Raw genomic sequence first — 23,323 nt, 5'->3', positions numbered from 1 at the left:
GCGCGGAGAGGGGCCGGAGGGGCGGGGCCGGGGCGGGGCCTGTGGGATCCCGCGCAGAACGAGGCTCGTGGGGCGGGGCTGAGGGCGGGGCCTGTGCGATGCCGCGCGGAGCGGGGCCGGAGGGGCGGGGCCGGGGCGGGGCCTGTGGGATCCCGCGCGGAGCGGGGCCGGAGGGGCGGGGCCGGGGCGGGGCCTGTGGGATCCCGCGCGGAACGGAGCCGGGGGCGGAGCCTGAGGGGCGGGGCCCGGACGCGGAAGCGGCGGGAGCGGCTGTGGCACGTGAGTCCGCGCGGGGGTGAGCTGGGGTGAGCCGAGCCTGGCCGAGCTGAGCTGAGGCCTGAGGATTCTGTCCCGGACTCGGTCCGGCCCTGGCCCCCGGCCCGGTCCCCGGCCCGGTCCGCGGCGGGAGGCGGGCCGCCGCCATGGCCTGCCCGGCCCGGCTCCCCTCACGCCGTGCTTCCCTCCCCGCAGGCCATGCAGCGGCCCGGGCTGTTCGGGCGGCTCAAGCCGGCGGTGGTCGGCATGGTGCACGTGGGAGCGCTGCCAGGTAAGCGGCCGGCGGCACGGCCGGCGGGACCCGGTCCAGAACCAGGACCGGGACCGGGACCGGGTCTGTGTCGCCGCTGTCACCCCTGAGCCCCGCTGCAGGCCTCTGTAAGGCTGTGCCTTCACCGCAACCACCGGCCCCTCACGAAGCGCTGTGGGTTTGGGCGCTCCCCTTTCCAGAGGTAAAAGGGCGGGAATCAGTTCCACGTGGGGACCTGGGCTGAGCAAACAAGGATTGGGGTTTGGTGAGCCGTGTGCTTCGAGAAGCGGGGGTAGGGATAGGATGGAGGTGGGATGGAGCTCTCTCGTGCCCTTCGAGGCGCTGGGAATCTCAGACAACATGCAGAGCTGTTCCAGCCTGGCTCCTCGTCCCCCTTTCCAGGGGCTCAGGGTGGCAGAGATGAGTAGGACAGCCTCCTTCCCCTTGGCAAGCTGATGCCTGAGCTCGGGGTACCCTTCGTTTTCCCAGAAGCAGCCCCCAGGTACAGCCAGCTCACCCTGTGTGAAATCAGGCCAGCTGACAGAGCTGACACAGGGCTCAGCACAGTCCTCATTTCATTGCCTAACCTTAGGAGCCCAAAGATCAGAAGAGACTTTGGTCTTAAGGGAAATTCATTGAACTCCAACAAAATCTCCGTGTATTTATTTCTGCCGTGAAGATCAGATACAATCAACCTTGCAGTTTAAGGATAGTGTTTACTGGTTTTAAACTCACTGTTGTTTAGCATAGGTGTTCTGTAGTGACCTCGAGGTCAATCTTGTCCATAGGTTGTATTGTCTGGAGCATCACTAATGCATAAATTATAAGAACATGAAGAGTAAGCTAAGAGCAGACCTAGTGCAGCAGGGGATTGATTGTAGCAGACATTCCTCAAGTTTGTGAATTAGATTTAGGAGCTGAATGGTTGCAGCAGCTCTGCCAAGTTCAGATAAGGAAAGAAACATCACTAAGGTATGTCACAAGGAGATAGGGCAGCCTTGGAACAAGTTTGCCCTTTATGTCCCTGTCTCAGTATGCAACCTCATATGTCCTATCCAAATCTGTTACTGTCCATGGGTTTGGTTTGTGCATGCCCTGGGGTAAGCAGCATTGTTCTTGCAGGAGCACCAAGAAGTTCTCTTCCATTGACCCAGATCATTGATCAAGCTTGTCAAGAGGCAGAAGCTTACAAGGATGCTGGAGTTGTAAGTTTTAAGTTCTTTCTTCCCATGACAGCCATTACACTAAACCATTTCTGCATGGCCAGAATTTTAAATCGAGCCTATAGTTCATCAAAAGCATCTTGAAGCTCATCGATGAGGGAGATGCTTAAATCCATGTCTTTCATTTCAACATAGGAACTAGACCTTCTAGATTACAAAAAAACCCTAAGATAAGTATCACCTGCACCCAAAACAAATGAAAAAGCTTGGATTCAAATTGTACCATTCAAATTGTTTGAGTTGGATGAATCAAGTCAATTTAAGGAGTTAAAAAAAGTGGCCTGAAATATGGGCTGTTGCTGGCATTCAAGGTCTCTGGCTGTAGAATGCTTCATCAATCCAGTCTGACAAGCAACTGTATTTTTAGCTTTGTACAAGACTCTGGTTTCCTGAGGTCGTGGAGGAATGCCATGTGCACAGCTGATACACTGCATGCATACCTCAGGAACCTGGAGGGAGCAGGATCACCCCACAGCTGTGTTTGTAACAAAACAGCACACACAGTTCAGAATCTAAAAAAAAAAAGGCTCAGGCCCTTTCCTGCCCTCTCTAAGCCTCTCTCCAAGACCCTGGCAGCAAACATGCCTACTCTGCACGTCCAGAAGAGCAGGCCCAAAAGGCCAGTCTCAGCCAGAGGCAAGAAGAGACTGCTGTCAGAATTGCTGTTGGACCTAAAGTAGTGTAGTAATCTTCATAGGTCAGTAGATTTTAACAGGGTGCATGTCCTTTTGAAAGGTCAGATATGTTTTAAACATTTCATTACACCTTGTCTTGGGGTGTTGATGTGCTTTTTCTTTGACCTGCCTACAGCATTATGAACATTTTCTGATGGTGTACTAATGTCCAAGGTTTGAAAATGTCTTCAGTGAACAAGCTTTCACTGCTCCAAGCTGCTGTTTTCAGAAAAAAATCTTTATTAACAAGCTGGTTGTAACATTTTTAATGATACTATACAGAAGAACAAAATTGAATCCAAGAGCTTAGTTTAAAGAACAGAAGACCAAGGTCAAAATGCAATACAAGGCACACAAGGCAGGTTATGAGCAGAGCACTGGTAAGGCTAAATTAGGAAAGAATGCTGAGAATAGAATCATTGTAAAGATAAAACAGCACTGGAGTAAAATGATGCTAGCCTGGTGGGCTTCAGAACCAGATGAACAAATGTGTGAGATGCCCACCCAGTTAGAATAGTCCCTAACTGCAAGCTGAACAGAGCAAGGAAGATTTCTTCCTTTTCATTCCTCCTGAAAGAATAGGTGTGCAGTAAGTCCGTATTCTGTACTTTGCCTTTATATTTTGTTGTTGCAGCGTCACCATGAGGTAGAACATGATTTGCTCTACATCAGAAGAGTGGCAAATGCTAATCTCTGCCTTCCTGTGCTTGCACAAGTAATCTATAGCTCATAAAGCCATTGCTTCACATTCCAGTGCCTGTTGTCCATTTTCTTACACAATAATTACACATTGAAACCTTCAACAGCAGGGGGAAGACACCAAATATTCCTGAAGGTGAAGGAAGGTACAGAAGCAGTTACTTCCATTGCTGGCATGCACAAAGCTGGAGCAGTTTTGAGATAAGCTTTAAAATCAGTACTAACACATAGTTTAAATTTGGCTTTTAGACCTTGTCTTTTCAACAGTTGTGCTGAATTCTGCAGTTCCAGCTCTAACTGGTTTACCTTTTCTGCAAGTGCATTGCAGTCTCTGAACTTGAATATATCTTTAAACCTACCTGTCAGGTAGACACATGAGGTGAGTGCAGCCATTTCTCTACACATTTAGATAAACTCAGGGCTTAGAGTTATAACTAACCCATTTTCCTATAGAAGTCACAGGAACATCGATATACTTCCACACCAGTCTTCATTCTGAAGGTCTGTACAGTGTCAGAGAATAGAACAGAACAGTGTTAGAGAAATATAACAAACAAATCCTTTATTAAGGACATACGTCTCAGAGATAATCAGGAGAGTCTCCACAAATATCAATAGGGTTGCTTAACACTTTCTGCAATTCAATTCTTTAGTTTTTTGTGCTACTTTAAGAGAAATGCAAGTTTTCATGATAGATGCTTCAGGAGCTTCCCAGCTTTTACACAGAGATCACCACTGCCAAACTGTTCTGGAATGGGAATATATTTCTTCAAAGGAACTGTTTAGCTGTCCATTTTTCTTGTGGAAGAAGGGCTAAAAAAAGGGTTTTTTTCCCCATGGATATTTGTACTGACAGTGTTCCCACGTGCTACCCACAGTAGCCCTTAAGAAGATATGTAACCATTTGCTGCTATTTAGATGTTTACATATTGACTCAAATTGTTCAAATTGGTGATAACATTTAAAAATAAAGTATATGGTCTTGCTCACTCCATCTGCGTTGCACTTGGAAGTAAATCCTGCTATATTCAGAGTAAGGTGACTTGTCTGGCACATTCTCAGCTTCACATAATAAATATGAAAGATTTGTGATATTAGAGCATAGTAATGAAAACAAGTGAGTGCTCAGTTAGGAAGCCATCTGCTCAAAATGTATATGCTTTGTATTTGTGTGTTGCTAAACAATGAAATTCCCTAGACAAGATTTTATAAGCAGCAGGCTATGAGGCATTATAATCCCTCCAATTTGTACCTGCTTTTCTTTAAGGAAGAGGCTAAATATATATATTCAGTTTGATTTTTATTCATTCCATTCAGCCTGGCTGACATTTGTTTTGTAGCTAGTTCGCACTTGGCTGTTTGTTACTGTTCCTAACTGTAGTTACTGGAGTAGCTGATGTTAAAAACAGTTACTAGTGTTTATTTTACATTGTTGTTTTTAAAAAATAAAAGAGTGGTAAGCCTATTGCTCTTATAACTACAGTGATAACTGGAATTCACAACACTTAGAATTTAATAACAGTGGGGACAGAATAAAGTAGTATTTCTGCACAGAAACATGTAGGTAGCTTTCACTTGGATTATAGAGGTTAACATTTCAAATATCAGCTGTATTACAGGGAAATAAAGCAGCAGACAGACTGCCCACAGCTACCTCCTATGGCAAGTGCAGGAGAACATGAGATAGCAGCCTACTTCTCTTAAGGCAGTGATCTGCTCTGGAGGAGAGTTTTTAAAGAAATTGCTAAGAGCTGTTCTTTACAAACAGCAATTAAATGCTCTGTAAATGCAGATTTCTTTTATAAGGAGTACATAAGGAGTGTAGGGGTAATTGCTGTCATTGTTTTAGTCCCCACCTGAGCCTGTATAATAATAGGGATGATGCAAGCCCTCTTCCCTTTCTAGAGGAAGGAGTAGAAGGGATGTGTTTGGAGAGGTTTGTACTGGGGTCTACGTTTGCAGGTAAAGCCTTTCTCTGGGGAGAAGCACTGGGGATAAAGTTGCCCTGGGGAAAAAGTTAATGTTAGGTACATACTGAGTTAAAGCCTGTGCAATTGTTACATCAGTTGTGGATTATAGTGTTGTTACTGTTTTGAGGCTTTTCTGCTGTAATATGTGTGCAGTTGAAGTGTTTTAAGAGGTTATTTCTGTAAGCGGAATGCAGCTAAGGAAATTATTTTTCATTTAGTTGGAGAGCTATTTAAATGACCTGTTTTTCAGTAGCTAACTGTGATACAAAGGGCACTTCACATGTGTAGCACTTCAGAAGTCATTCAAAGTAAAAAGAAAATATATTGTTTGAAAATTACTTATAATAAGGCTATTGCATATAAGTAACACTTAAGTTATCTTAATATTCAGTGGAAAAGGAGCACAGAAGGTACTTGCAAGAGTTTTATCTCATACTATCTACATAAATCCTGCTTGGAGGTTATAATGCAGAAGCTGTTTCCATAGGCTTCTAAACCATAAGCTTAAGTTCCAAGAACTTTATTTTAGCATAACTGTTTTCTTTCCCCCCCATTTTAATTAGCTGTCTGATAGTACTGAAGTTTGTTTCATATACATATCAATTCAGTAAACACAAATCTGTGGTGTTATGTTTTTATATAAAATATGAAAGAAAGCTTTGACTTAATGCATCTGTAATTCAGCTTTCTGTATTGCAGAACATATGTTGTTCTCTTTTTAATTAAACAAAGCGTAATATGCAAAAGAACAGTCGGATGGTACCAAAAGAATAACACATTATTAAAGTTCTACCAAAAATATTCACTGTAACTGTGGACCTTGAGGCCATAGGAGAAGGCAGTTGCTGAAAAGTGAATATAGTAAATTTAAAGCAGGAGAGGAACTGTTGCAATCCTCCCATATGCCTGTATTTTGAGTTAGAATTCAATAAGACACTTTTTATGTGCAATACTATGGCTAGGGGTTTTTATTAAATGAATTAATTCATTAGTGTAGCTAATGGAATAATTTGCTTTATGCAAATCTAGAACTGTTAAAGTAGTACAAGTTGTGAAAAGCTCAGTTTCACTGTGGAATTTCTGTGGAATTCTGCCAGCCCATTCTCTTGCTTGTTTTGGTTACTAGTGTGGCTCTTTAGGAGCTGAGCATTTTAAAGCCCCATTCCCAGTTGCCTTTCTTCCTGTTGGGACTGACTCTTGACTGCCTGGAAGCCTGGGCATTCAGTTTTGCAGATCCTGGTTCCTGGCCCTTATGATAAGCTTGGAGTTTCCCTGATAGCCAGATTTGGCTGAAGTCTGCCAAGTGGAGCATTTCTGAGCCAATGGCTTCCAGGGTTTTTGGCCTCAAGGCCAAAATGGTTCATTGCAGTTTTTTGTTTTGTTTTGTTAAAGTATTATAGTTCTACCTTAGTCCTTTTGCCACTTGCAGCTTTACATTCTTGCTTAGACTGACTTAATATATATATGTGTAGAGAGAGCAAGAGGCTACAGGTTTTTCTTTCTGTTGGTACCACAAAAGATTCAGTAGCTGTGCCTCAGATACCAAGACCATCTGGTCAGTTCAGGTTTGTTGGAACAGTCCTAACCTCATTCCAGAAAAAATGACTGAAAATTGTGTGGGTTTTTGGTGGTTTTCTCTCACTTTTCCCCACCCTCTGTGTTGGCTGTTCATTTATGATGCCTGTGCCTTAGCCTGTAATTCAGCCATTAAATGCTGACACTATTTTATATACTGTCTTATCTTTTACAGCCAGAAGAGCTTCCACAGTACAACAAAGATTAGACAAGTGTTACATATAAAAGATTTTTAAAAGGAAACTTTTTTTTTGTTTCCCCTTCCTGATTCTCTATGTTACTAATAACCAAGCTGCTATGTTTAATCTCTAATTGTACTTTTTCCCCAAAAAATATTCCTTCGATTCTTGTTCAGTTACAATATCTGTGAAAGGTAAAGCTCTCATTTTAAAGGATTAAGATGTGTGATAAAACTCTAGAGAGAGTAGAATTTATTTGCTATGTATACAATTAGTTTGTCTATTAAACTCTTCACATTTTTAGAATTAGGCTGGTGAGAAATATCTGATTTTCTTTTCATCTTCTCACTGCTAATGCAAGATACCGGGCATGGAATATGTTTCAAGGCTCTACTTTTACTCTTGTTATTAATCCTTGACAAAATTATATATTATCTGCAGTTGTTGCAAACTTTTTGATATAGTCTCTGCAATGATTGGAAAAGTGAGTGGAATCAGTTAATGTACAAATTGTATCAGCAGAGTATCTTATCATCACTCCATTGTGTGCTAAGAGTATGTCCATGTGGATGGAGAGGTATAATAGACAAAAATCAGGAATATCTTCCAGTAATTCTGCATGCCGAATGGGAGAAATAGCAATAGTTTGTACCATGGCATTTGGCACAATAATAGTCTAACAAAAAATTCCCTTATTTATCCAAAGTAACATTTATTTTCTGACATTAATTGAATTGAAAATTGCCCTGATTATCTCAGAGTCCTCTGGTATCCAAACATATTCAATATCCTGTATTCCCCTTGGATAATTGAAGTTTGACTTTACATTATTTTTAATGAGGTATAAGATTTAACTCATTTGCCTATAGTTCACATTTTAGGATGGATCAAAGGAACCCAAATTGATGAATGTATAATTAAAATCACATTTATTTCCCTTCATGATTTCACTGCAAATACCATGCTGTTGATGAAAGCACTTTTATAAGTGGTTGTGTGCATCAACACAACTTGCTGTAGATAATCCTTCCTTTGAAGGAAAACCTTTACACTTGTGTGTAACACACAATATATAATGGCAAATTAGCCATGTTTGTGCAGTGCAATGATTTTTTTTGTAATCCTTTCCCAGGATGGTGTGATGGTGGAGAACATGCACGACGTGCCGTACACGGTGTGCCCGGGCCCTGAGGTCACAGCTGCCATGGCAGTGCTGGCTGCTGCTGTGAGACAGAGCTGTCCCCACGTCCCTCTGGGTGTCCAGGTGCTGTGTGCTGCCAACCAGCAGGCAATGGCCATTGCTCTGGCTGCAGGTAAAGGAAAGGGTTCCTCAGGTATTCCTGCTGTGCTGCGGCGTTCACTGCCCACAAACTGCACCTTGTGCTGACTGAGATACCATGGAAAGCTGTCTGTACCCTAAACTGCACCTTGTGCTGACTGAGATACCATGGAAATCTCACTGTACCCTAAACTGCACCTTGTGCTGGCAGACATACCATGGAAATCTCACTGTACCCTGAAAAAGCAGCAGTTAGATTTTGAGAAAGAAGCCTTGATACGAATGGATGTGCACTGCTTCAGTTGGAGGCTGCTAAATGCTGCCACCACAGATTTCTAGGTGAAACCTGTTTAAATGTAATGATTAGTTTAAATCTGCTGGTGTCTAAAAGCCACCTTTGGTGTAACTCTTATTTACTTCAGTTATATTATATGTGAGGATCAATTTAACCCATGGTGGTCAAGCATCCTCTTTCAGCATCTAGTTACATGTTGTTGCTGCTACTGTTATCCATTAAAACTAAGTTTTGTCTTTTTTTAGTGAATGAGTAGAATGAAGCTTCATAAATTGAGTGTACAGATAGCCAAAGTACTTAAAATTAAACTGCATTTGGGGAAATTAAATATAAATTAATCTATCTTTATTGCACAAATCCTAAGCTTCCTACTCCTACTGTTTGCTGAAGTAATTTTAGTTTTTCATATGTAAACCTCCATGATGTAAAGATGAAGGCTGGCTTAATATGGAAAGCCTGTACTTGCCAAATTTGTAAATTTGGGTTAATGCATGTTTTTGCCCAAATTGACTGTCATTATGGTAAGGCTGGTGTTAACTGGAAGCCATATCTCAGGTAAAATTATGTAGATTAACCTATCTGCAGTGGCAGGTTTTATTATGCTGAATATGTTCTAAAAGCTTTAAATTCTTTTTAATAGATGTGTTTTCAATTGAGATTTGTTTTGTGAGCTTTAAAATCAGACATTGCCATTTTCAAAGTATCTAGCCACTTGACAAATTGAGAAAACCTAATTTTTATTTCTGCATTGGAACCTATATGAAAACCTCAAATAAAAATGGTAACAGAATCCAGCTTTAGTTTGTAGAGGCTGCTGCATGTGGGCCACTTGAGGTACATTGGTATTTGGAAAAATAGCATATATCCTATTTTTAAAAGCAGTCATTTGAGGAGCAAAAATCATCACTAAATAAAGGATATAGTCTGGGAACAATGTATTTCTCTTCTTTGCAATTATTAATGAAGGAGAATTCCTGGAGGGCTTGGGTTTTGCTCAGCTCTACTACTGTTCTGCACTATTTCCTCTGTAACTGGAGAACACCAACCAGGAAGGGCCTGTATTTAATGCATTTCATTGCACTTCTCTAAAGATGATTGTCTCAAGTTCACTGAACAGGAAAGCTAAAAGAAAATTACTTTAAGCAAAACCATAGTAAAGTGGGTACTACTTTGTTGGTAGCAAATCTTTGAATAGTTTTTCTGTAGCAACTTAGTAGTGACTTTAATGTCAATACAGTTTTAACAGGTGACTATTAACAAAGCAAGTCCTGTATGCTTTCACTACAAAAATAACTTGCTGAAGGTGTTCTAGCTAAAAACCATATGTAGCATCCTCTGCCTACTCTACAGTCATTTCATTTTCCCTGTGGAAATCCCTGTCTTTGGTAGGAATAACTGTTCCTAAGAGAACCACACAGGGAATTTATAACTGGTCTCTAGGAGAGGGTAATGATTTTATTTTGTAAAAAAGGGTGGAGGGAAATCCACAGGTCTGCAGTGTGACTAGGAACTCAACTAGCTTGAGCAAGGACTGTAGGGTTGTGAGCCTGGGTCACTCATCATGAATCAGGGCTCAAGTTTTAAGTTTATCTTCTCTCATAAATTTAGAAAAAAATGGTTCAATTGGGAGGGTCTTTAAACAGTCATCTAGTCCAACTGCATCTCTTCCTCAGGCTGCCCTTTTTCCTTTAAGAATCAAGTTACTGAAATTTCAGTTATGAGTCAGTCTTCATCAACGATGATGACACAGTTGGTAGCTGAAATGAGGCTCCATGTCAGGAGATATCCCACATCTCTCTATGTCTTTTGTAAACACAGCATTGCTGTCTGAGCCCATTCCTTCCCTCCTGCACCAGCAGAGTGGGAATTCACCTGCTATCATCCACAATACGGTTTAGGGTAAGACAGAATTAGGCAGAGTTGTGTACTATGGTTTTTGCAATCATTTTTTACTGCCACCATATTAATGCAGTGGTGAGGGGAGGCAGCTCAGCTGAGAACTGCAGCAGGGAGCACCCACAGGTGCTGTGAAAGGCAGGGGATGCTGTGAATCCTGCTGGGAGTGTGCAGACCCTGCTCCTGTGCCTGCAGCCCATGCTGAGCACGGGAGGGGCTGCTGCAAAACAGGATCCTGAAAAGTATTTTTGCAGCACAGACACACTGTGCCTCCAGTGTCAACAGCTGACAAACTCAATGCTCCTCTAAGGGTTCTGTTTATTAGTTTTCATTGGATATTCCCTATTCTTTTTCCAGTGAAACTACAAAATGTGTTGTTCCCATATAAGTCAGAAATGGGACTGCCTATTAACTATCCAACAGCTATTACTTTTCAACTTGCCAAATGTGAAAGTAAGCAGTAGTATCATTCTCAGAATTTTATGAGCATAAAAATGAATTCATTAGCAGAATCTGATTATGGCTTCATAAAACAGAAGGGTAATGATATGGTGCCTGCACCTATTACACTTGGTTAAAAATTATATTTTCATGGCCTCCAAAAAGCCAGATTGAGAGTGCAGCCTTATTAAACTAAGTACAGTCCAATGTTTAGCAGAAAGTCTTATATTACTGCACTAAGGAAACACAAACCAAGCATCAACAAACAATGTGTAAGCAGCAACTTTAATAAATTAAATTATGCAATGAAGGGCCCTGTCCTAAGTTAAACCTTGACTGCTGTGAAAGTGTCACGTTTCTAGGCTCACCCATAGTCTTGTGATTAGAGAAATATTTATTGTTATATAACTGAATTGTACTGTAAGCTTGGGTGATGCAATGACAAGCTATAGCTTTTGTTCCTAGCTGTAGGAATCTCAGTTTAGCTATTTGCACTGTTTATCACCCAGGGTCTACAAGCACCTGCAATGGTACTTGTGGCACACTCTTGTCTTTGGATCCTGAGACTACTCCATGCTTTGCACTTGCTAATCTCAAGGCACAGGACAGCTTGCATTTGATTTGGCATCCATCTGTGATGTTTCTTGTTAGCTGGAGTCTGTGTTGCTAAGCAATACAGGCTCTTCTCTATCAGGCATAAGCTTCTGTTTCTGCAACTTCAGGGCTTTTGGAATGAAACTGGAATTTTAAAATAAACAGACACCTTGCCATTTGGTAAATAAATTTTCAAGATCATCTATGTTTATAGTTGGAATGTACTAAGGTAATGCCTCTGTTGTCTGATCAGTTCTCTGGTGGGTAGGATTGCATTCTTGATTAATATTTCCACATGCATTGCTTTCCTTTGTATGATGTCAGCTCTAATTAAATGTGCATCTGACTCCAAAGCTGGAGCACTAGCAGAGCTTCAGCAGGGCTTAGAAGACACCTCCAAAGCAAGTGGAAGAACAGCAAAACTGCACAAGATGAGTGCAGAGCTTTTAGACAGATGTGTAAAAGAGACAGGTTTTAAGTGACAGGTTCAGGGCTAATGAAAGACAGGAGAGAAGTGGGGAGTGCAAAAAAGGAGTCAGAATTAAATCTTGTGCCTCACAGCTGTGGGCTTATTGCTCTGTAGTCCAAGGCTTCAATCTTACAGCAGAGATATTTCAAGGCTGTGAGAGGGCCCCTGAATGTCAATGATTGGCCCATGTGAAGTAATTACAATTCATAATCTTCCTCTTCACTATCCATCCAACAAAACCTTCCTATGATGAAATTTAATGAATATGGTGGGACCCAAGTTACTAAGGCATGGCAGAATTGGTGGTTGGAGTAGAATGGCAAATGTTTGACTCTTCTTAAGCCTTTGGCACAGCTCTAAAAGCAATTTGTTATGTGGTGCTGTGTAGGAAACACACTCTACGTTCAGATGGAGTCACTTGGGTTGCATATAACATGTTCCAGGCTGAGTTTTCTTGTCTAATTTCCTAAAGAAAGATGGCAGAGCTATTACTCTAGCCTTGATGCTTTCGACCTGATGACCAACTTCAGGCCTATTTAACGGGGGAATAGATATCAGAAAAGCAGTAATACAATGAAAGTTTCTGGAAAGAAGGAAGAGATGCAAGTTAATGACAGTTTTTGGAGAGAAAACACATCACTAGAATAATGGAGCAGTGTTTTGACCCACCTACTTCTCTGTCTGGCACATCATGGCAGGAGGCAGGCAGGGTGTGCAGCTGCCTGTTCTGAGCCACACAGGAGCAAACTGAGGGGCTGAGGGAGAGAAGGGGACCAGGGGCTGGGGGAAAACTGGTGGGGTCAGGGAGAGAGGTGGGAGCTGAAAGCAGTGAGATGGGAATAAGTCAGAGAGAATAGGGACAAAAATAAAGAATGGAAAATATGTGGAAAAGTGATGGTTAGTCCTAGAGCACATGAAACAATTTGTGTTGGGATCAAATAGGAAGGGCAGTAAGGTGGATTTTCGTTTGGGTTTTAGTATTTTTCTTTTCCAGTTCTCAGTTTTAGCTAAAATGTTGCTTTTGACTGTTTTCAGGTCTTGATTTTATCCGGGCTGAAGGATTTGTGTTTTCTCATGTGGCTGATGAAGGGATTATAAATGCCTGTGCAGGTGACCTGCTACGATACAGGAAACAGATCGGAGCAGACAACATTCAGATTTTTGCTGATATTAAAAAGAAACATAGGTAAATACAAGTAAAACTTTATGAAAATATGAATGAAATAATGATAATTTTCTGATTTTTTTTAATGTCAATTTTCTTCCAGGAAAGTTAATCATATAGGGAGAAGTTTATTATTTAAGCATAATTATTATTATTATTTAACTTGCAGTGCTATAAGGGGATACATTTGAAAATAAATTTGCAGCTGTAAGTTGCAAGTTGCTTTATCTGTGAAGTTTGTAGTTGTTTAACCTTCAGATTTTCAGTATACCAGCTATAAAAGCCTTACATCTGGTATTGAGACTTAGTCTGCATGTGTATGTCTATTATGTTTAAAGAAGTTTTGTTTCTGAAAGTTAAGTATCCAAGGTTATTTTTTAGTTATGAAGGCAGTTGCCATATAAAAGCATCCAAGTGATAATATTTTGGCATTTTAAAAAGCTCTTCTCTTTCTTCTCCTTCCTGCCAATAATCTTGATTCCTGCTACTTAAATCAGTGCTGTCTATGTAAGGGTTATGTTCTATGATTATCAAACAGAAGGAACTTATGACAGATAAATCCAGTTTCTTTTCTGCTTATACTTTATCTTACCTGTCACATGGTACTTTCAGCTATTTAGATGTCACTCTTTGGATTTGTTTTTTTTTTCCCCCAGAAAAACTACTCAAGTGCTATGTATTATACATGCTAAATAACCTAATTAAAATGTTTGTGTGTAGCATGTGAGCAATCATGAGAATAATCAAGTTTGGAAGATCTTAAATACGTAATAAGCAGGTAATTTCAAAAGAGAAAGGAAACAATGCATTGGTGGTCAGATGAAGCTTTTCAGGTCCTTTCAGAGCAGTTTCTTTCTGATGATTTTTTTATGTTGATATATATATAAGTATATATATATATAATATATACATATAGTATATATATGTAAGTATATATAGTATATATATATAAATGCAAATACATTAGAGTTTCTGCAAATGAAATTGCATCATGTCATTTTTATTCTTGGTCTTGACAATTGATGAATTTATATTTGGATTACGCTTCCCATTTTTCAAAGAGTTGGCCTTTAAGAAAGGCAAAGAAGTTTTCATTTCAGCCAGAAACATAAGCTAAGAAGGAGATGCTGAAGGACTTGTTGGTTGAGCTTTTTAATGTAGAAAAATGCAACTGTCACTGAGAGCTGCTATGCTCCTGTTCTTTAAATGAGGAAAAACTGTTCTTGTGCCATCACCACTCAGCAATGCAACATTTGCCATAGCTGTTTTCTAGTCAAATACAGAAACAACAGTGTTGGATGTTCAACCAGCAATGGCTGGAATTCTCTCCAAGTCCGGGACCCCATAAATTAATAGCTGCTATTGCAATAGGTTTCAGGCACAGTGTGTCACCCATACATCAAGGCCTGCTGTTGAACAGCTGGGATGCAGGTGTAATTGATGTTTGTAATTGCTGTGTGAGATGATTCCTGTGGTTACATCATAGGTATTAACTATACTTTCTGTTAGTTGGGCTTGTGGAGGTTGTTGATTCTGTCCTAGGCAACAGGATCTGATTTATGAATGAGGACACATCCACAACTCCCACTTGAAGCCAGAGAGCTCTGTGTGTTCAACACTTCTGAGACACAGGTGCTTGACACGTGAGCAGCTGTCTCAATTGACACTTGGTGGTTCACACTTAGCACTCCCTCTCCAGAGCTGGGGACCAGAGCAACACCCAATCAATTCCAGGCTGGATTTCACTCCTGCTCGGGCAGCAGGGTCACCTGCCAGTGTAAAGCAGCCCAGGGGGCTGTGCCAGCAGCACTGGGAGGCAGGGTGTCTGTGTGTGTGTCTGTGTCTGTGTCTGTCTGTGTGTGTGTCTGTCTGTCTGTGTGTCTATGTCTGTGTGTGTCAGGCTGTGTGTGTGTCTGTCTGTGTGTGTCTGTGTGTGACAGGCTGTGTGTCTGTGTCTGACAGGCTGTGTGTCTATGTCTCTGTGTGTCTGTCTGTGTGTCTGTGTGTGACAGGCTGTGTGTCTGTGTGTGACAGGCTGTGTGTCTGTCACTGTGTGTCTGTCTGTGTGTGTCTGTCTGTGTGTGTCTGTGTGTGACAGGCTGTGTGTCTGTCTCTGTGTGTCTGTCTGTGTGTGTCTGTGTGTGACAGGCTGTGTGTCTGTGTCTGTCTGTGTGTGTCTGTGTGTGACAGGCTGTGTGTCTGTCTATCTGTGTGTCTGTGTGTGACAGGCTGTGTCTCTGTGTGTCTGTCTGTCTGTGTGTGTCTGTGTGTGACAGGCTGTGTGTCTGTCTCTGTGTGTCTGTCTGTGTGTCTGTGTGTGACAGGCTGTGTCTCTGTGTGTGTGTGTCTGTGTGTCTGTGTGTGTCTGTGTGTGACAGGCTGTGTCTCTGTGTGTCTGTCTATCTGTGTGTCTGTGTGTGACAGGCTGTGTGTCTGTGTCTGTCTGTCTGTGTGTGTCTGTGTGTGACAGGCTGTGTCTCTGTGTCTGTCTATCTGTGTGTCTGTCTGTCTGTGTGTGTCTGTGTGTGACAGGCTGTGTGTCTGTCTGTCTCTGTCTGTGTGTGTCTGTGTGTGTCTGTGTGTGACAGGCTGTGTGTCTGTGTCTGTCTGTCTGTGTGTGTCTGTGTGTGACTGTGTGTCTGTGTGTGACAGGCTGTGTGTCTGTCTGTCTGTGTGTGTCTATCTGTGTCTATCTGTGTGTGTCTGTCTGTGTCTGTCTGTGTGTGTCTGTGTGTGACAGGCTGTGTGTCTGTGTGTGACAGGCTGTGTGTCTATGTGTCTGTGTGTCTGTGTCTGTGTGTGTCTGTGTGTGACAGGCTGTGTGTCTGTGTCTGTCTATCTGTGTGTCTGTGTGTGACAGGCTGTGTGTCTATGTCTCTGTGTGTCTGTCTGTCTGTGTGTGTCTGTGTGTGACAGGCTGTGTGTCTGTCTGTCTGTGTGTCTGTGTGTGACAGGCTGTGTGTCTGTGTGTCTGTGTCTGTCTGTGTGTCTGTGTGTGACAGGCTGTGTGTCTGTGTCTGTGTGTCTGTGTGTGACAGGCTGTGTGTCTGTGTGTGACAGGCTGTGTCTCTCAAACTGTGTGTCTGTGTGTGTGTGTCTGTGTGTGACAGGCTGTGTGTCTGTGTGTCTGTGTGTCTGTCTGTCTGTGTGTCTGTGTGTGACAGGCTGTGTGTCTGTCTCTGTCTGTGTGTCTGTGTGTGACAGGCTGTGTGTCTGTGTCTGTCTGTCTGTGTGTCTGTGTGTGACAGGCTGTGTGTCTGTCTCTGTCTGTGTGTCTGTGTGTGACAGGCTGTGTCTCTGTCTCTGTCTGTCTGTCTATCTGTGTGTCTGTGTGTGACAGGCTGTGTCCCGCAGTGCCCACGCGCTCACGGCCGATGTCAGCGTGGCGCAGACCGCGGCCGCTGCCCAGCTGTTCCTGGCCGACGGCGTGGTGCTGACCGGCACGGCCACCGGCCGCCCCGCCGACCCCCGGCAGCTGCCAGGTGAGAGCACGGGGCAGGGGAGAGACAAGAACCTCTCCTGTGGGATTTCATCTGCTCAGAGTCAACAGATGCGGGGTGGGACCTGGATGATATGTTCTATACGTGACAATTATTCTAAAGTGACACTTATTCCAAAATGACAATTATTCCAAGCTCTTATAACACTGAATGATGCTGAGGCTGAAAACACTGTTTCATTGTGGACACTGCTGAAGGCCCAGGCACATTTCAGCCAGGCCTTTTTCTCAGGTTCTGAGTCTTTTTCTCAGGCCATGAAACTTTCTCTGCTCCAGCCAGGATTTTTCCCAGGCTAGAGACTTTTCTTTGCTGTAAACATAAGACAAAGAATCATAACAGAAATAAACACCTGCTAGATCCATGAAAAAGCCAGGGAGAAGAGGTGTCTCTTTCTCTGTCCAATGAACTGTTTGTATTTTGTTTTTCACGAAGTACCTTATTTAAAGCCATGGTTTCCTACAATAAATTGCTCTTTCTTGCACCAAGTAAGAAAGTTGCCTTGTTGCTGCTTTCTCTCACTGTTCTATAACCTTTTGTACAGCAACATTTCATTTGTAAAAAGCCCTCATGTAAGAAGAAGCCACTTTATAACCCTAGGAAACTAGCTGTGCTAAAACTAGCCATATTGAACTAACTAGCTAACCATAAATCTTTCCTGTGAAGGGTTTGGTGTTTTTATCTTTCATAGTTAAAACGGAATTCCTTCAAGAAAAGGGACGTTTTGATAAGGCAACATTCCAAATATTAATACCAGGGAAAATACTGCTTGGAAGATTTTCAGAAAGAACACAAGTTCATTGGTAGACAAGAAGATATTAACATCAAAATAATTTTTAAATAGTGTGGACTTTTTGTCAAGGGAGACTCATTTGACCTTTGAGTTCTGACCTTTGCAAAAGTGCTATGATTCTTGATATTTTTATATTGGCATAAGTTTGGGCTGTGTTCATGAAATGGTATTGCTCCCATGCCAGAATTAAAGTTCTATCATGGGGACATTTAATTTTCATCACTAATTTTAATTTAGATCAATGACTTGAATGTGAATGTCTCACTACATAATATAGAATGTGCGGGGGTTTTTAGGTTTTGCTTTACCTGGCACACTATAACTTGGCATGTTTTGAAGTTCCAGTGTACTGTATTGTATTCAACTTAAGTTAGCAGATCAGCATGAAAAACATACTTTATGTGCCAGAGATAACCAGAACCTCAACAGGTTGTATTTGTATCTTTTGAAACAAAATAAAATCCTTCAGTGTTTTCAGGGCTTTATGTATATCACACATGCTTAAAAGCATTTAAAATGAGCCTTGAACTTGTCAAAATTGTTATTTCATATATATTAAACTTTTTGCTAAAAAACAGATTATAAATTGCTATGCCTCAGTCACCAGTGTTATAAAACAATGATGTGTGAACACAGAGCCTCTTGAATTAGCTGGGTCTTTTGGTACAGTAAATTAGAAATGATACATGGAACAGGTGATACTGGAAGCTACGCCTGCTTTAGAGGCTGCAACATTTTGTTAGTCTAGAGATCCATCCCTGTTTGTACTTAATGCCTCCACTGTTATTAATGCAGATTAAATAACTTTTAAAAAATATTTGATATGTCTTTGGGCAAAATCCTAGGTTAAATTCTGCTTTCATGTATGCACATGCAAACTGTAGGCCCAGAGGCTTTTTTGTCACAGGACCCCAAGCAGACAGAACCATAGCTTCTGCTTTTCTTTCATGTGAACAAACTTGTCAGTCTGTCTCTTTCTCTTTCTGGGTCCAAAGAACAAAATGAATCAGAGTTGGCAGCTGTAACGAAGTACACATTAATTCTGTGTTTGGATTTGTGTTATGAAAGCAAGAGTGTGCTGATCATGGGTTTATTGTACTTAGATCACAGCATTTTGGATGTTAGCAGGCCCTCTCATGAGAAAGATGTCTTAAAACAGTTAAGAGAAGAACTTAAAAATCAATATTCTGCAGTATAAAAAATGACAAATTAGGCATATCTATGTCAGGAGAGTCTTAAAAGGATCAGATATACAGTCTACAAAGTTGGTGTTGATGTGAGTGATATTTTGCATTTCAGGAATTTATGCAGTGCCATATTACGGTGATACAATTGGGCACCTTTCATCACACTGCAAAGCAGCTCTTGAAAGCAAAGCTGAGAGACAGATGAGATTTTTGTCATGTCTTTTTTTCAGCTTTGTTGTGCAGTGATATAGAAGTGGTTTTGCCTTTGTGTCTTTGTGTAGAATTGATTGATTTGTGATGGGCTGTGGGAAGTGTTTCCCTGTCAAGGCAGAGATCTGTGCTCAGTCAGGTTTTGTTTGCAGTTTGTGTTGCTGCCTTCTCTAGTCAGGCAGCCTCTGCTCCAGGGCTGCCTGGGCACTCCAGGGCACCAGAGGTCGATGGAGTACAAGGTCTGAAAAATTTGTGTTGTTAAGAAGCAAGAATTATAGCTAAGCATTTTGAATTGCAGTTCATTGATAAGCCATCTTTTCATCTAAGAGGTTCTAGTTTTAATCTAGAAGTTCTAGTTTGCTGCCTTGTTGGATGTGTGAACCCATCAGTTTTTTTTCTGTGGCTGTAACTGCTGAAATACTTGCTTTGCATTCAGTTTGTATTTTGAGTGACCAAAGCTTTGCATAATGACTGCTCAGTTACCTATTTGAACAAAACAAAGTGTCTCAGTTGAGTAACCTGTGGAAAACAGGTACATAATGAAATCCAACAGCTGGCTGTGATTGTCACCTCCTTAATTACTGTTCATAAAAGGGGCCTCAAGACTGACTCAGCCTCTCATCTTTTGATGGCCAAAATAGAGGCTGCTGCCTGTGTGATACCCTCAGAGACAGGAGATGTGAGTGATCAGTACTTTTTCTGTTTAAGCCCTAAATTTAATGACAGAGAAAAAGTCTTTTGAATTAAAAAGCTCAAATGTGTAAAGAGTGGAGCATTACCATAAACAGTGTTGTGTATGGTACACTGATCACTGCAATGGCAAAGCTGTTAAAGAAGAGTAGTCGAGCAAGTTATTGGCACAGTGGTGCTTATTTTTACACCACTCTTTGCCATTGTTTTCAGGCTAGGAGCACTTGGCCTTTATTTCATGAAACTTATGCATAGCATAGTTCAAATGCTTTCATTGTGCTTTACAACCAAGCACGATTTCATTGGGTTTTATTAAAGACCTGTGTGCGGCTGTGCTGCCACAAGAAAGAGCACAGTGCCCTCTAGTTACAGGACAGAGAAATCTCTGTCAACTTCAGCACCTCGTTACTGTAACATCCCTAAACTGTCTCCTTTTTCTAAGCTGTGACTAAAAAGAATGCCAGGAAAACTGAGGGATTTGAAGCAGAGCTCTGTGTTTAGAGGTATTTTGACAGTGACTGAACATTGCCACACAAAAGCACGTCTCACTGCTGTTGCTTTATTTTCTTTTGCAGGTTAGAATTTGTATTAGCACAGCCAATAGACAAATCACCTTCTGCTAATCAACTTTAGGCCCTGATGTGCTTGGAAAGGACTTAAAAGTAGCATCTGTAGCATACTTAATGAGGTAACACATCTCACTGCACACTGAGCACTCCCTTTGCCATTCTTCACGTTGTCATTCTGGATAAATCTCCAGCTCCAGGAGATGTGTGTGTATTCTGTGTCAAGTGTAGATCACAGCAGCACTTCCCACTTTGGAAGGCTTTGGGTTGTTCAGGAGTTTCAGATCAATCTCAGGTTTCACTGGGTTTTTCCCTTTGCCCAGCAGGGCTGAGCTGTTTTCTCAGACCCATATACATGCTCTGTTTAATTATTTGGCTCTTCATTTTTCCTGCTGATGTGAAATAATTATGAAACAACTCCCTGCTAATGTGCTTTATGCACATGTTAGAACAAATATTGACTTTGAGCCTGGTTGTGACAGTCAAGTACTGTCACAAATCTGTCGTCAGATATACCTTAATCCTGCCCTGGTGTTGGTGTAAAGCAGATAGGATATTCCTAAGAGTATATAGATATTACATAAATAAAATTCTGGGATTTTTTGAACAGAGTATCAGTAATAATGCTATAAGTAACTAGAAATTAATTATTTTGTTGCTGTAAGCAGAATTACTAAGAATATCAAATATGCGTAGAAATAACTGAAGTTTTAATCATATACGCATGATCCATCTGATTTACAATTTCAGGAAGGGCTGTGTTGAATGGTTTCATTTTTGTGTTAAAATCTTTTTAAGGAGGAGTTATTGTTCCTAGATGGGAAAAATGGTAGAGCATGTGACCTAAAAAGAGATTCAAGAGCATTTTAATTGATCCCCTTTCTTCAGTGAAGTAGGAAGGTGATAAATAATTAGTCTTCCCTGAAGCATAATTAATAAGTTAGGCTTCTGATGAAACTTCATTTAAACGGTGTTTTGAAGCAGACTTTTATTTGTTGCATGTATGCTTTCCCTAGTTACCTCAAGCTATAACTACCTTACCATCAGCTTATCACTAATTAAACCAATTTATATGTTTTTAAAGGTCAGAAATAATGGCTCACAACATTCCTCTAAGGGATGAAGCATCCAGTCCTATGAGTCACTTTGGATGGTCAGTTTGACATAAAATGATGAGAAGGATGCTTAAGTAATTCTTGAACTGGGCTTTTTTTCTCTCCTCCCAAAGCTAGTACTGTATTTTGAGCCTTGTTTTTGTCTGTTTCTCCTCTTCAAACCAGGTAAAAGATCTGATGATTAAGTACCACTGTATATAGGAAAAATAAGAGGCTTTTTTATTCCATTGTCATTCCCCATACTGATAAAAGACCACTTCTCTTTCTGGCTTTTGCTTTCTGGAAAAACTAGCTGAACTGTCAGTGGTGCCTGTGTGATCCCTGCTCTCTTTCTTATACAAGCAAATATAGGAAGCATTCCAGACAACAGAATATAAAAAGTAAGATTTTTTTTTTCTATTTAGAGCTAAAGGTGTTTTTTCTAGAGAACCTGCTTCATTTTGCAGTAGAATTAATAAATACCACAATCACCAGTTTCTCAATACCTTTATTTTTCTGTTGAAAAGCTAGGCAAATTAGAGTCTTTATGGAGAGAGTTTCAAAGACAGGAATTAACCCTGATTTTGGTTTTCCTCTCTTCAGAGGTTAAGCAAGCTGTGAAGATTCCTGTGCTGATTGGGTCTGGAGTGACTCTGGAGAACGTGAGGAATTACTTGGATGCAGATGCTCTGATAATTGGTTCATATTTCAAGAAAGGAGGATATTGGGCAAATGCTGTTGATCCTGACCGAGTCAAGAAATTCATGGAACACATAAGTAAACTGAGGGAATGAGTTTGTCAGCAAACACTGCTTGTTTGTGTGTGTGTGTTTGTAGAAATGCAGTGGCCGAATGGCAAATTAAATTAAAGCACAAATGCATGGCTAAGTGGCAAATAACACCAAATAAAAATGCACATCATCTCCATAACTAGCTGGGAAACTTGGTGACATCCTTCATAATAAGCAGGTGCTCTGATGTTTGCTTCTAGGCAGCACATTTCTGTGGTGCTCAAAGCTACCAGCAGTGCAAAACCAACTCTGAAATCTTGTCTGAGTTATTCTTTCCTGTAAGTTAAACACATATGGAGGTTAAGAATGTTTAGAAAATGTTCATCACAGGTGAGCTGAGTTCTGTTTTGCCTTTAAGTACACTATGTTGCCCTAAGTTTAGAGCTAAAAGTGTTGTAAATTGGACAAGTTAATTAGCCTTTCAGTTTCCCATCTGTAAAATGATGATAATAGCACCTACATCACACAGGGGCCGTAAGACATAATGAATGAAAGAATGTACAGCACTTTCATCTCTCCAAATGAAGGGCTCTTTGAAAGTTCAAGATCATTATTTTTTCATTAGAAATGTGCATTTATACAATTGCTACATTTTTGTAATACCACACAAAAATTTAAGATAATTGGGGTATTGATTTACTTACAATACTTATTAGAGAATAAATGTAAATATTTAATTGCATTTTAAGTAGATTTGGAATGTAGTCAAAATGCTTTTGCAAAAACTGGAAATTTTAATAAAGGTTTATTATTTTTCAGCAAGCACCTGCAGGTTTGTACTTCTCTAGACTAGTAATAGAAATGTAAAAAACTTTCTTGGAGTGCACAATTACAATAGAAACCTTTCTACCAAAGCCACAGGTAAACAGAGATTTTTATTTTTCGTTTAAAATGTAGAGGAAAAATATTACAGTCTTACTATGGGTGTTTTAAGAGATTCTCCTCTGATTTGATCCTCTAGCTCTAAGGAATCATAAAAGAACCCAAGGAATACCTGTTATGTCATGGCTGCTCAAAATGTGGGCCTATGTTTTCATTCCTTGGGACTGGATGCTCAGTTTATCTCTGGGATCTCTCTTTTTCCTTGGTGTGTGCACATCAGGCTTCTGCTGATGGCAATGAAAGGTAAATTGTGGATATCAAAGCAAACACAGGGTTTGTGGCAGCTGGCAGAGCACCCATGCTTCTCTGAACAAGATCCATCCTTCTTCAAAAGACAAAAAGATTTTCAGGATACTTAGTTTTGTTAACGTAATGGTGATTCCAGAACATCACAGTATAGTTGATTTCAGAATGTCACAGTATGAGATTGTCTTCTCAGGTTTCTTTTTTCTGCTCTGGTCTGTTTCCCACATGACTCCCATCAAAGCAATGAAATCTTTGGTGTGTTGACCTGCTGGAAAAGAGGTTTCTTAGGCCCTGTGGCAGCCATGGCTTTTCTCCCTTTTTCTCCTAAATGCACTGACACAGCTTCAATGCATAGAAATCTTTTCAGGTGCCTGGTTGTTGT

The 23,323-nt window shown here is 41.0% G+C and overlaps 1 protein-coding gene across 2 annotated transcripts; it reads left to right on the top strand.

Moving 5' to 3' along the window:
• Positions 1–232: 232 nt before the first annotated feature.
• LOC130257654 (uncharacterized protein F13E9.13, mitochondrial-like) lies at positions 233–22,578 on the top strand. 2 transcript variants are annotated; one of them, XM_056500417.1, is made up of 7 exons: positions 233–279; positions 472–547; positions 1,649–1,731; positions 7,979–8,159; positions 12,856–13,006; positions 16,340–16,467; positions 21,626–22,578. In XM_056500417.1, the coding sequence occupies exons 2-7, from the start codon at positions 475–477 to the stop codon at positions 21,814–21,816; spliced, it is 807 nt and encodes a 268-aa protein (XP_056356392.1). In that variant the 5' UTR covers positions 233–279; positions 472–474; the 3' UTR covers positions 21,817–22,578. The 2 variants fall into 2 exon arrangements, with proteins under 2 accessions (XP_056356392.1, XP_056356393.1); XM_056500418.1 differs by having other exon boundaries at positions 277–305.
• The last annotated feature ends 745 nt before the right edge of the window (positions 22,579–23,323 follow it).

Source organism: Oenanthe melanoleuca, chromosome 11, assembly GCF_029582105.1.
Source record: "Oenanthe melanoleuca isolate GR-GAL-2019-014 chromosome 11, OMel1.0, whole genome shotgun sequence".
Lineage (NCBI taxonomy): Eukaryota > Metazoa > Chordata > Aves > Passeriformes > Muscicapidae > Oenanthe > Oenanthe melanoleuca.
Note: the sequence above shows the minus strand (reverse complement) of the source record. Positions and strands in the feature narration are given on the sequence as shown.